Source organism: Centruroides vittatus, unplaced genomic scaffold (assembly GCF_030686945.1).
Source record: "Centruroides vittatus isolate TY-2023 unplaced genomic scaffold, ASM3068694v2 scaffold_386, whole genome shotgun sequence".
NCBI lineage: Eukaryota > Metazoa > Arthropoda > Arachnida > Scorpiones > Buthidae > Centruroides > Centruroides vittatus.
Genome location: NW_027122706.1, coordinates 2215791 through 2229839, shown reverse-complemented (window position 1 = coordinate 2229839; position 14049 = coordinate 2215791). Strand labels below are relative to the sequence as shown.

Below are 14049 nucleotides of genomic sequence, written 5' to 3'. Positions count from 1 at the left end.
AAATATACGGTGCTACATGGGATGGCACTACATTATACATCCAATCATGGATGTATAATGTAGCACCAGCCCTATGAATGTATATGCTTTCTGAGTTGGATAATGTACTCATGGTATGTCATGTGAAAAGAATTATTTACTTAATATATTAGAATAACTTTTCTATATTGAGTTATATTATAAAAACAAATTTATGTATAACCTTTTCATGTTTAGTTGACTGAGGAGGGGCAATGCCTGAAACATGTTATCGTACTTGTAACTCCTATCTGGACAGTGGTTTTACAAAGGATTTACAGATTGATACCTGAAATTGAACCTAAATTCAAACTTGATCCAAATGGAGTAATTGACTTTTAAGGATCAATAATCCTTATAAATTAAAAAATAATGTGTTATATAGAAATTTAACTTTGTTATTTAGAAACAATTTAACATATATTTTTGGCTGAAAGAGCAGTGTACAATGCAAAAATTCATTATATGGAGAAATTCACTATATAGAAGTTCATAATATGGAACTTTGACTATGTGTACTTTGTACAATAGTAAATTTATATTTTTATTGTAGTTTTCATAAAATTTATTATTTTTACTCTATTATAAATTTTTTGTTTAAAATGAAAATCTTTTTGCAGACTTCTGGACTAGGCCATTGGATTGAACCTCCAAAACGAGAAAGAAAAGCTAACTATGCAGTTGATGCATATTTTAGGGAAGCTCTTCGTGTTAGCGAACCAAAGGCTCCTAAGGTGAGAAAAAACTGTGACAATATTTTCAGTTTTGCAATAAAAATTGTAAAGAATTTAGTATTATATTACATTTATAGAAATCATTCTTTTACTTTATACAAATTATATAATGATGTTTTAAGGCTTTTTAATAAAATATATTTTATTAATGTAATTAGATAAATAATCTGTTTGTTTTTAGATGATCATGAACTGCTGACTGTACTATACCTTTATAATTTTATATTAGTTACTTGTTAGTATGAGTATAAATGTCTAGTATTTCAGTTATTTAATTTTTCTCTTATTGTCTTTGTATTGCAAACCATGCAGTTTTGCCATCATACAGATTAGAAGATTGATTATCTTGTTAATTTCTTTTTTTTTTTTTTTTTGTATTGTTAAAATCATTATTTCATCTCATGAAAATGTAAATTGTACCTGAATGAGCTTGTATTATATTGATGAATGGAAGCAATTACATTTATATTCCTGTTGAACCTTGTTCCTACACAATTTTTTTAATTATTATTTTAGTGAATTTAGTCAGTTGTCAATTTGGGTAAATAAATTCTGTTTGGTAATTAAATTCTAATAGAATGTAATTGTCAAACTGGTTAAAAATAATTTTATCAGTATTAAATTAACATTCAGATTATTAATAATGTCAAATTATGTCATCAAAATTTTTGTGCAAATATTTAATTAAATTTTACTTAATTATTGAGTAAAACTTTATAACTGACTTTTTAATGTTATAAACTAGATTATCATCAATGTATTATATAATGTCTTGATTTATTTTATTTTTTTATAACAAAATTTTATTTTTGTTTGTTAATACTAATGCTTTAAATTTAAAATATAACAGGCCCCAAGACCACCAAAACAACCTAATATACAAGACTTTCAGTTTTTTCCTCCAAGACTTTTTGAATTACTGGATAAAGAAATTTACTATTATAGAAAAACTATTGGTTATAAGGTATTAAATATTTATTTTTAAAAATTATTTGATAGTAGAGTTAATATAAATGCATTGGTTCTATATATATATATATATATATGTATATATTATTAACAAAAACACTCATGTAATAAAACTTGAAAAGCTGCAAGTTTATTTACACTAAAAAATACCATCACAATCAATATACTGAACAAATTTAATAAATATGTATTCAAATTTTTTATTTATATACTGGTACATACATAAATAACTCATTTCTCCCTTAAGCACAAGAGATACTAATGTATTTCTTGTATCTATTATAGTCAGTTTTAATAGTTTTGTTATTTGTATGTGCTATGATCCTTTTTTTTTTTTTTATAGTCATCTATTATCAGGTATTGTAAAAATCCTGCACTGATAGCAGTGTAAATTATTAACTCAGGAAAAAACATTCTTATATAAGAAATTCAGTTATGTTCATTGGATCTTACCATTTCCTTTAAACCAGTGGTTCTTAACCTGGGTTCGACCGAACCCCTGGGGTTCGGCGAGTCAGTCTCAGGGGTTCGGCGGAAGTCAACCACCTGACGTCATCGTGACGTAGAAACCGTATTGGTTTCGAAAACTAATGCTACATAACATGTGTTCTATTGGGAAATATGCCTATATTTCCCAATAGAACACCTATTATACCTATGTTTTGAATTTGAAAAATTATATTTTATTTTTCCAATTAAAAGGGGTTCGGTGAATGCTGATATGAAACTGATGGGGTTCGGTACCTCCAGCAAGGTTAAGAACCACTGCTTTAAACTATGCAGAACTGTGTAAAATCAGAGCTTGTAATCTGAAATTATTTGATTCCCAATTTAAAACATTGTTGTTTGAATATAGTCATAAGAGATTTTATGAGTGAACAAAATGGTGGTAGATAATTTTTGATTAAAGTTACATTTCCTATAATCTATATACATAAAATCAAACTCACATCTGTGCCTCTATTTGAGTATCATGTAAAAACAGCTGAACCAGACTTCAATGAAACTTTGTACATAGAAATTGTATTCAGGATAGTCCTTGGAGGAATGTAGGCTACTTTCCATTTTCAAAATCATTCAATTTCATAAGCTTTGATGGAATTATATCACATGCAAGAGTAAATAGTTCACACCAGTTCTTATCAGGTCTTTTGCATGGATAAGAAATTTTGTCTAGGGACTAGTTGGTATGAAGTGAACCATAAAATTCAAATTCAGTAGGTCAATGCTATGATAATTAGAGGATTAAAGTGGACATCAGTGAAAAGTGGTCAAATGAAATTTGATTTTGTCAAAACATATGACCATTGCTATTTGTGCCTGTGTCAATCATTAGATTCCTAGAATTTTTCCAATGTGAAATTATTTTTGGTCTGATCTATTATGAGTGAATATTTCATTTTCCTTGTATAAATTTTTTGCATGTTTATTCTTATAAGAGTATATTAACTTATGTATAATTTTTTCAAGCAAACCCTAGTGCCTTAGCTAGTAAGTAGTAAATAAGGCTCAAAAATAGTTGCTTAAATATATTGGAATATATTTTAGGGCTTTCACTTGCCACTAGTCAGATTATTTGTACAAATAAAATTATTCATTTAATTAAGAAAACTGTGAGTGCATTTACCAAATTGCAAAAGGATAAATTTTGAAACCTCAAATGTTATCTAGAATCACTAGAAACCTTGCTTCAAGTCTGATGTAGGATTATGGGAGGTTCCCATGGTCCTATATCAGGCCTGAAACAAGGTTTCTAGTAGTAATTAAAATGCCTATCTGCCAGTAGGCAGTGTCAATGACCACCCCTTCTTATTTTCTCTGAGCATTGGTCTCTCACCAGTAAGACATGAATAATGTAATTTTACATGATCAGTATTGTGATAGTAAATATAAATATAGATAGTTATCTACACTGTCTACCAATAGGTTATATACCCTCCAACGTTGAGTCATTTGAAATTGGTAACAATTTAAACTTTAAACAAAAAAAAAAGTGTGATGTTTCTTGTCTTTACTGATATAACTCAAAAGAATGTGACATTGAATTTTAATATTGTATCATAAAAGGCTAATGTAGTAAGTTTTGGAACATTGCCAGATAGTAGCTTTTTTTTTCAAGACTTAATAATACCTGAGATGCATCAAAATGACATAAATTAATAAGCACTGGATGCAGGAACATAAATTCAGCTTAATGCTTTTGAGTAGATTTATATTATAAATAAATTTCAAATAATGTAATACAGAAAATTTGTGATCATAATATTTCCCACTTCAATAAAAATTCAAAATGTACTTAAACTTTTGTCTATTTGAACATGACTCTCAAAATTTAGTCAAATTAATCTGTGTTCAAAAAAAAATACAGTTTAATTTCAGTAATCTGGCCATTCACTAGCTTGACGTGTCCAATAATCCAACACTTCACTCTCGGGTATTACTGACACTGTTGGCAGGTTGTAGACAAGCTTACCATTACTTCAAACTCCAGTTTCCATTAAATTTGTACACCTTTCCATTAAACATGGCATGATATCAAGCCTGAGTTTGAACACTAAGCTTGAGCACAATATTGAAGATTGTTAGGCTCATCATCTTAGGCTATTCAGAAAAGTACAATATCTAACAACAATAATGTTTAAATATAAACATCAGTCCTGTGAAATTTCTCACCAAAATTGCTGTATGTTCCACTAAATGCAGTGGGAAATTTAGTTGAACATACAGTAGTTTTGGTGAGAAATTTCACAGGACTGATTTTTATATTACCATCCACTTAACAATATGATTACCAGAATTTTTTAAATAATAAAATGGCATGGCTTAACGTTTTTTATCCAGTTAAAATCCTTAAAGAGGAAGTAACTGAATGCCATCAAAAGTGAGTAGGGAACTGTGTGAGGTTTCTCTCACACATACATGGCCTTGAGTGTGCAAGGCCATGTATGTGTGCTTTCACATATCCCCTGCCTAAACACTTCCTTACAGTTAGATAAGAACAACACAGGCAATCTAGAAAAATGGCCCTCCTGCTTCCTTCTGCCTGATGACACACAGCCTTTTTTAAATTCCCATCAACTGTGCATAATGTCTTTGACTGCATTGCATTAGCATGCCTGGCATTTGAAACCTCAAAACAACTGTTACACTGAAAATTGTGAATACAGTGAATCTTTGCAAGCCTTTACAGGATACTGGAGTAGCGATATTTTTAAAGGCACTCTGGTGGCCATTACCTGGCATGCAATTTGGACCACTGTAATCGACCAACTGTAACCATTTACATACCTGTCTGAGACATAGCTGTATGCCAAGTTTTGCAGTATTCAGACATTTCTATCTGGGTGCGTAAGTTTTTTGACAATGAATATATTTTGTGTAATTAATAATGTAATAATAATTTTTACTACATTGATTTCTGAAATATATATTTCATTAAATTGTGTATCTTTAATTTTTCAATAAGGTTCCTAAAAATATAGATCTTGGACCAGATGCTGGTCGTATACAAAAGGAGGAACAGCAGAAAATTGATGAAGCAGAACCACTTGTAGAAGATGAAGTTGCAGAAAAAGAGAAATTACTTACAGAGGTTATTACATATTTTATCATTGTTTTTTCAGATATTTTATCAATTTATTCCATGTATATACCTATTTTAGGGTTTTACTAATTGGACAAGAAGAGATTTTAATCAGTTTATAAAAGCAAATGAAAAATATGGGAGAGATGATATTGAAAGCATTGCTAGGGAAGTTGAAGGAAAATCACCAGAAGAGGTAAGCTATAAAAGCTATTTAAACAATTAAAGTAACTGTTGCAAAAGGAATTTGTTTAAAACAAAAATATTTTATGCTAAGAACTTTAAAAATTCATTGTTCTCTTTAAATTGGTAAATAAATAAAAGAATTTTTATATTTAATATTTTAATCATTTTGAAAACTGCAATAGCTTGTTGGGCAGAAAAAACTACTGAAAAATACAATAGTGGAGTCTTGATACCATTGTATTTCTTTGAAGTAAAAAAAGAAATTAACTTGTTTGTTTGAATTTTTAAATTAATAAGCAGAAATCAATATTGGAAAGAGCTTGCTATATATTTAAATACATGTTTATTGAAAATTAAAATTATTTTTCTGAATTACCAAATAAATTGGATGAAGTGGTTTACTTACATAAAAATTACATTATACAAAATCTAAGGTTGCAAAAGATGATATCAAATAGTATACTCATATTTAAAATATTTTAGGAAACTGATATGATAGAATTGTACTTTTTAGAATTGCAACAAATATTACAAGGCATTTTAATCAGATACCATCTCATGTCATTTTTTGATTTGTAATACAGTAGAGCATCGATTATCCGACTTAATTGGGGACTGGGGTTGGTCGGATAACTGAAAAGTCGGATAACCAAAAAGTATGAAAAAATACATTATTAGTATAGTGTATTAGGCCTGGTTTAAATACTAGCCTCCTTTAATGGTCGAGCCAGTGCTGCCAGCTAAAACATGCAAAAATTTAACAAAAATAATATTAAAGACATAACCAAATATTGTAGCACCACATCACTAGTGGACATTCAAATTTGCCGACTAGAATGCGGTCGGTTAACCGATAAGTCAGTTAATCGGGGATCAGATAATCGATGCTCTACTGTATTTCAAATGGAAAATTTTTTCAAAAATGCTTTGAAGACATATTTGAAAGGAGTAAGTAAATTTGGATATGGAAAAGCTATAACAGATCTAAAGTATATTGAAAATAAGCTGAATTTAAATTACAGTGTTATGATTTTTAAATTTTTATACTACTATACAAAGACAAGAATTTTATTTAAAATCATTGTTTGCCAAAATTCAAATTTTTGAATTTATCAGTTTATTGAAATCACAAAAATTGTTTACAAAAATATTTGTTGAATAGCTCACACAGTACTGAAAAAAGTTTAGGACATTAGTGTATTTAAAGTTGTGAAAATACAAGAAAACATAATGTATCAAAACAAAAATTACAGACTAATAACGTGAATAAGTCAATTTTATATTGGCATAATTAGTGTGTTAGCTTGTCAGATCTGATCGGCTTTCATGCAGTTACTTTTGCAGTTTTCAACTCAGAAATGTTATTGTATTGCTGTCTGTTAGCATATATCAGTCTTACTGAGTAAATCCATAGATTCTTTATGGGGTTGAGTTAAGGTTTTAAGCTGACTATTGAACATTAATATTATTTTCTGCAAGACAGGCTATTGTAGATAATGATGAATGTAGGATGCATTATTCTGCTAGAAAATGGTTTTGTTCATTACTTTATCTAGGAGAGTAAGGAGAAGTTTTTAATAGATCTTTATATTTTTTTGCTTTTAATTGCTTTGGTATAAACCAATAGATGACTTTATCTGTCAGATGAAAGCGACCCAAATTATTACCAATCCATGTCCTTGTGTGTGTCTTATTAAAACAAAAGCTGAGAATCTTGTTATAAATCATGTCTACAGTATTGGATGCCATTCAGTCCATTCAAATTAAATTTTTTTCATTGCTAAAGGCTATGTTTCCAAAAGTCAGTGTCTGACATACTGCATGACAAATAATAAACATTTGTGCATGTGGTTTACTGACAGCTTGGACTTTGACATTGTTTTCACGTGTGATTCTCAGATTTCTGTAAAACATTCATAGTTGAACAGCACTTAACATTAAGCTGGAGTGTGCTTGTAATTTTCCGTAAAGAAACAGTGGTTGTTGCAATTTTTAAAAATAGTCATCACATCAAAAGAGACTGAAACTTTTTTATCTCCCAGAATGTTTATTTTTACCATAAATATACAGAACTTAAAATAATAGTTATGCATAATCTTAGATTTCCCAATTAACCTAGCAACAATGCACTTTGACCACATTCTTGATAGGCAATTATTTTTCTCCTGCTCTGCTTTTTGCATCCATTATCACAAAGCAATAGATATGGATGCTAGGGCTAAAAGCAGATCATTTTATTTTTGAACAAGTTGTAAAACTATGAACCTAGTCCTAATTGCAAAAAACATGTAGCATAAAATTTAGAAAAGATAAAACTAATATTAGAAATAAAATTTTATTATTTATGTTTAATGTGTAACATACAGTAATGTTGCTAAGTCATTAGTTTTGGAGGGATGTATGACAAAAGTAGCTGACTCAATAATCAAAATTCCTAATATTTATGTACTCTATTCTGCATTTAAAGTAGTTATAGTAGTGAGGGGTTTAGAAGCTTTTAAAAATGATATTACCTTATGTAGTCATACAGCCATGAGATATTGAGTTTAAATTTTTAAGATCAGTTTATAAATTAATTAGAAACTATTGTATTTCCTAATTAAGCAAAATAAACTCCATGAAGTTTATTTTTAAACAGTGTGTATCTCCAAGGTTTATTTGAAGACTCGGGATTTATTACCTTGCAACAGAAAACAAGTGGGGAAAATTGAAAGAAAATATCTCAATTACTCATACATTTTTCAAACTATCAAAACCATTTATTGGCTGTATTTATGAGTTACAGTTACAGCATTTGAAATAATTACTGTTTTCCTAGTTAACCCAATTCAGCATGTTCCAATTTGATTATATTATCATCATTTGTATTTACTTTGATTCCCACAACAGAAATCAAGATCTTGGTTACCATCTTTTGGCTCAAACTCACCATTACCATTTCTTTCCTAAAGAGTTGGTGAGTTTGAACCAGAATATTCCTAATTATCTTTTGGCTGAGAAGCTCTCAACTTAAGCTCTTAACTGTTCTATGTTCAATATTTGACAATATTTATAATTTTATTTCCAAAAATGTTTCCATGAACCTTTGAATCGAAAGTGCACTCTGACTCTAGATAATATGAACAGGTAGAATTTAAACTCCTTATTTGTCATTCAAAACTACATAATCTTATACAGTGCAATACTTAAATGTGTTTTCCAGGGTTTATTTTTAACAGTACCTTTTCCTGGGGTGTAATTGAGGAAATGCAGCCAATAATTTTATACCTTTTGGATAAACATAATAACACTCTGATAACATATAAAAAGAAAATTAATTTTAATTAATGGGAAACTAGGATTATTTGAGTGGTCCTAAACTTTTTCCAGCATTGTAAATGCCAAGTTTTGTGAAACCCTTGGAATATAAAAATAATCATTTCAAAATACTTCAGATTTGAAATTAATAATAATGAATATTTTTTATAAACTTAAAATTACTGTCAAATTATAAATGCAGAAGTTGAGTATAATTATTAACAGCTTACTATTGACAGGAACCTTTATTGTTCCATAAATCATTATAGAAGTTATATTGTGTTGGAAGTTTGAGAAAGGAAATGTTTTTTTTTTTTTTGTGTGTTTATAGAATTTGACATTTCAAAATCTGCAAGTGTTGTTATAATTATTAATTTTTTTATAATAATAAATAAATCATAAGAATACATGTTAATAATTAATTAATAATAATTATTGCATTAATACAATAAAAAATTTTCTTAAGGTTATGGAATACTCAGCTGTTTTTTGGGAAAGGTGTCATGAATTGCAAGATATTGAAAGGATAATGGCACAAATTGAAAGGGGAGAAGCGCGAATCCAAAGAAGAGCAAGTATTAAAAAGGCTCTTGATGCAAAGGTAATATTTTAATATCAGTTTATCAGTATTATTATTATATTTATAGTATAATATTAAGAATTGGCTAAGAATATTTTTATAATTTTAAATGGCCAAAATTATTTAGAATTAATAATTTTTCATTCGAATGGAGATAACAATACAAACTATCAAGGAAAACCAGATAGTCTTATTTCTCTGTTGAATGAATTTTAAGCTGCCCATTCTTATTTGTAGATATTACAGTTTATAATATTTTTTCAAGTCAAAATGAGTACAAAATTATTTTAAGGAAAAATGTAAAAAACCAGAAACAACCTCTTTTTGGTGGAATTGACTCATATTGGCATGGTTAATAAAGTAAATATTATAAGAATGTATGTATGTATTTTTTTTCAGTACATTGAATAACAGATTCTTAATGAAATTAATGATAGGTGAGTTAAACAGAAAATAATTGGGCTGCAGTTTTCAAATTGCAGATCTATAAATTTCCATTGGCACTGTCTGTGTATCCTTTGTTAATCTCAAGAATAGAGCTAGATGAAAGTCAAGACTAAATATGGAAAGCTTAACTATTAACTATATATGAACTTCCAGTGTGGAGTGAAGTCACATGATTTCAATTCAAAATTTTCTCCAGAATGGAATTAGATAGATGATCTGTTTTCAGGAAAAGTATAATATACAGGGGCAAGACACAACTAAAATTGGGAGCATATATTTTAAATTAAATTAAAATATGATTAAAAATTGCAGCTCAGCACTTTGATGATTATGTCACAATAATTCTGTTGATTTTTTTAATGGATCTGAATTTATAGTAGAATTAAGTGTCTAGTATTTGAAACTTCAATTTCTGCTATTTTTCATTAGGATTGAAATTATTATATTTCAATACAGAATTGGTAGTTAATTTTATAAAAGCTAATTTTTAATTTTATTATTTATGAAAAATTTAAAATCAAAATTTCACAAAAGTAAGTCATTTAATATTTCATTAGGTTTTTGTATTTTTTTTTGTTTTCTAAAACTTTATAAATTTTTAATTGAATTTATAAAATATTTTCAATATATTAATTCTAAAAATTCAGTTGATATCCATAACTTTAAATATTCTGTTATAATGATTAAAAATATTAATCTTTATTATTTAAATTGATTTTTAGATGGCTAGATATCGTGCACCTTTTCATCAGTTAAGAATAGCATATGGCACAAACAAGGGAAAGAATTATACTGAAGAAGAGGACAGATTTTTAGTCTGTATGCTTCATAAACTTGGATTTGATAAAGAAAATGTTTATGATGAATTAAGAGCAGCTATTCGTCAGGCACCTCAATTTCGATTCGATTGGTTCATTAAATCTAGAACAGCAGCAGTAAGTGATTTGTTGTTTATTAAAAATTTTAATTAAAAATAATTCTTATTTGAATTCTTTTTGTAATTAGGAATTGCAGAGACGATGTAATACATTAATAACTCTCATTGAAAGAGAAAATCAAGAATTAGAAGAAAAAGAAAAGGCTGAAAGAAAGAAGAGAGGACCAAAACCAGGAATTCCAAAAGTAAATAAAAATGGCATATTACACTGCACAACAAAAAAAAAAAATGGTTTTGAATATTTGCTTTATTTTATGAATGAAATCTTACTAATTTTGGGGTGAGAAAATCGAATATAACAAAGAAAATTTTTTATTAGCTCTAGTTTCTGTGATATATAATAAGTGGCAGTATGTAATTTTAATGGCTTAAGAGAAAACAATACATTTTAATTACATATGCTAACAACATTGAAAGTGCTTTTGAATTTCAAATTCAAACATTTCATCAAACCATTAACATCACTTCAAACAACCAGATTGTTTTTCTTCTCAAAAAAAGGAAGCAGATCCCTCTGATGTTCTCTGTACTGTGAGACCCTGACATCACATTGGAGATTTCATTGCTGTAGTCTTGACCCTAGAAGTTTCGCCTTATTCTTTGACAAGTCTAGGTCTTGAATGAGATCACTCAATTTTGCTTAACTCAGTCTGTGTGTATCATCTTTTACCTTAAAATCAGGGTCATGGAATATGGAAGGCTTGTTGGGTTCTTCTCCCACACTTTCTTCATTTTGTAGTTCAAGCTCATAATGTTGGGGTGGAATAGGTCAAATAGCAGATGGAAGATTTGGGTATTGAACTATTTCTTTTTTCTTCATTGACAATCCTGCCTTTATAGGTGAGTCAAGCAGAAATAGCAGTCATTTGTATGGTTTGTAGGCTCCCGCCAAACCTTAGGCACAGCAAAAGCCATAGATCATTTTTTATTTTTTCAGCCATTCATGTAGTATAACTGAACAAGAGTTGCAATATATATGTGGAGCCCATGACTTATCCTGCCACTACCTTTATACCAAAATAATGGTGATAGGCAGTTTTCACAAGAGGCGTCAGATAGCCTTTCTGTGACGAAAATGTTATTTCACTACAAATATAACAAAAATTGTTCACTAAATTTACACATTTTCATGGTATTTTGGTATAACCAGTATTACATTTCAAAAGCACTCCAAAACCAGGAATATTAACCAAGAAAAACAGAAGCAATATTAAACTCAGAGTCATAGCTATATTTATGTTTATAACCTACAAACATATGGAGAACATTTTGCTATGTCAGTTGAGAGGTGTGACAACTCCCAAAAAATCTCATAGCACTATCTCCAAAGCATCAGTCATTTTTATGGTGATTTTTGAATTCAGCAGATGGAAATACATAAGACTATGCTAATTTTGAGCCCAAAACATTCATTGTTGTGCAGTGTTATTAGATGATAATATTAATAATAATTTGAATAATAGCAATATATTACTTGAAACACTAAACACACAAGAAATTCATATTCTTTTGGAATTAAATCAATTTTTTTTTAAAACAAGATGCTGAATTTCACATAAGGTGGGAAAGTAATTTCATAGGATCTTATTTGCTCCAAACATAATGAGAGAATGAAAGTAAATGCATTTGAAGGAAATGAGGTTGTAATCTGGCTAAATGTGAACCCTCCAATTTAAAGATTTCATCAAATTACTTCTTTCTTCCTATATAAATGTTTACACATTTTGGAAAAAATTACTGAATTTTATTGTTTTAAAATTATCATCACTTGAACAATAATAAGATACTTTTATTATATCAGAAATAGGATAAATGATTTTCAGTGAAATAAGTTATCAAATAAATTATATACAAAATTATTGGAAAATGCAGTAGATAGCAATTTACAAAATTAAGATGATCCAAAAGTAACAGAAAATTTTAAAAATCATTTGCTAAGAATTAACAATAGTATGATGCAGTTTTCACAGAAATGTACAGAATGAAATGGGATATGAGATTTAGATATTTAAGAAAGCAAATCACTACATTGATTTAAGTAAAAAGAATATACAGTAGAGCATCGGTTAACCGAAAGTGTTCCAGTCAACAAATTTAAATTTCTGCTAGTGCTGTGGTGCTGCAATCTTTGGCTACTCCAATATTTTTTTTTGTTGGTGTGTGTGTTTTAGCTGCCAGCACTGGCACTTTTGTGTGGCGTTTTTCTGAGGACTGTGTGTCGTGCTGAATCGAAATCCATTTCCATCAGGGCCATTAATTTTGGATCTGTGAATTTTATACTTGTAACAGATCATGCTGTAGTTGTTGTACCGTTTGCAATGGCGACTAAACGTAAACGCCTTGTTCTCAGTGTTTCCAATAAACTTAAAATAATAGATAAGTTGAAGTGTGGTTCTAGTGGATCAAGCTTAACTCAGAAATATGGAGTTGGAAATGCCACAATATCGGACATTAAAAAGAACAGTGATGCCATTAAAAAATTTACGTTAGACTTAACATTGACGAAAATTCAACGCAAAGCAACATGCAACGGAGAAAAATTTCAACATGGGATAGGTTAATATATTTTTTCGTACATAATCGGTTATCCGAAAAATAAGTTATCCGAACAACCCCAGTCTCCAATTGATTCGGATAAACAACGCTCTATTGTATATAAATTATGTATTTAGTATTTGTTTTTATGTAGTGAATATATGTGATCTAAATATTTCAATTATTTAATTTTTTCAGAGTACACAAAAAAGAAAAGCAGACGGTACTCCAGACGGAAGAGGAAGAAAGAAGAAAAAACAGCAATAAAATATATATTTATAAATACATAAAATAAAGCAAATGTAGAAATTTGATTTTGATCGTCGATACGAAAGCACAAAATTTTTACAATACTTAAATCTACTTCGTAAAGAAACAAGCCGATAGCCTCATAAGTCCATGTGTATTGTAAACGTGCGTGTACGTGTGCATGTATATATATCTATATATATATTGATCGAATGTCTCTGTGATGCAGTAGCACAATTATCATCAAAATTAATAGTATCCATTTGTGTCTTCTATGTATTCATTCATCTTTTTATATAGAAGGGCAGTGTTGGTGATTTATCATTCAGTGTTATATTTCATATTAAAGTAAAAATTTTCATATAAAATGTAATAATAAAAATGATTTAAACCAGATATTATGTAAAATGTGATAATGGAAAAAAATAGTTAAGTCAAAGTAAGCTACTTTGCGTAAAAATATTCTGGTTTAAAAAATTTTTTTGTCAAGAATAAAGTAAGATTACTCATTTTT

At 28.7% G+C, this 14049-nt stretch overlaps 1 protein-coding gene across 1 annotated transcript in view; it reads left to right on the top strand.

Moving 5' to 3' along the window:
- Iswi (Imitation SWI) overlaps window positions 1–14049 on the top strand; it is a 56725-nt gene extending 42676 nt beyond the window's left edge. The window contains exons 17-24 of the mRNA XM_067286853.1: window positions 639–752; window positions 1603–1716; window positions 5188–5313; window positions 5384–5500; window positions 9254–9388; window positions 10537–10749; window positions 10820–10936; window positions 13485–14049. Coding sequence (XP_067142954.1) covers window positions 639–752; window positions 1603–1716; window positions 5188–5313; window positions 5384–5500; window positions 9254–9388; window positions 10537–10749; window positions 10820–10936; window positions 13485–13553 — 1005 coding nt within the window. The 3' untranslated portion in view covers window positions 13554–14049. The remainder of the gene's footprint in view (window positions 1–638; window positions 753–1602; window positions 1717–5187; window positions 5314–5383; window positions 5501–9253; window positions 9389–10536; window positions 10750–10819; window positions 10937–13484) is intronic.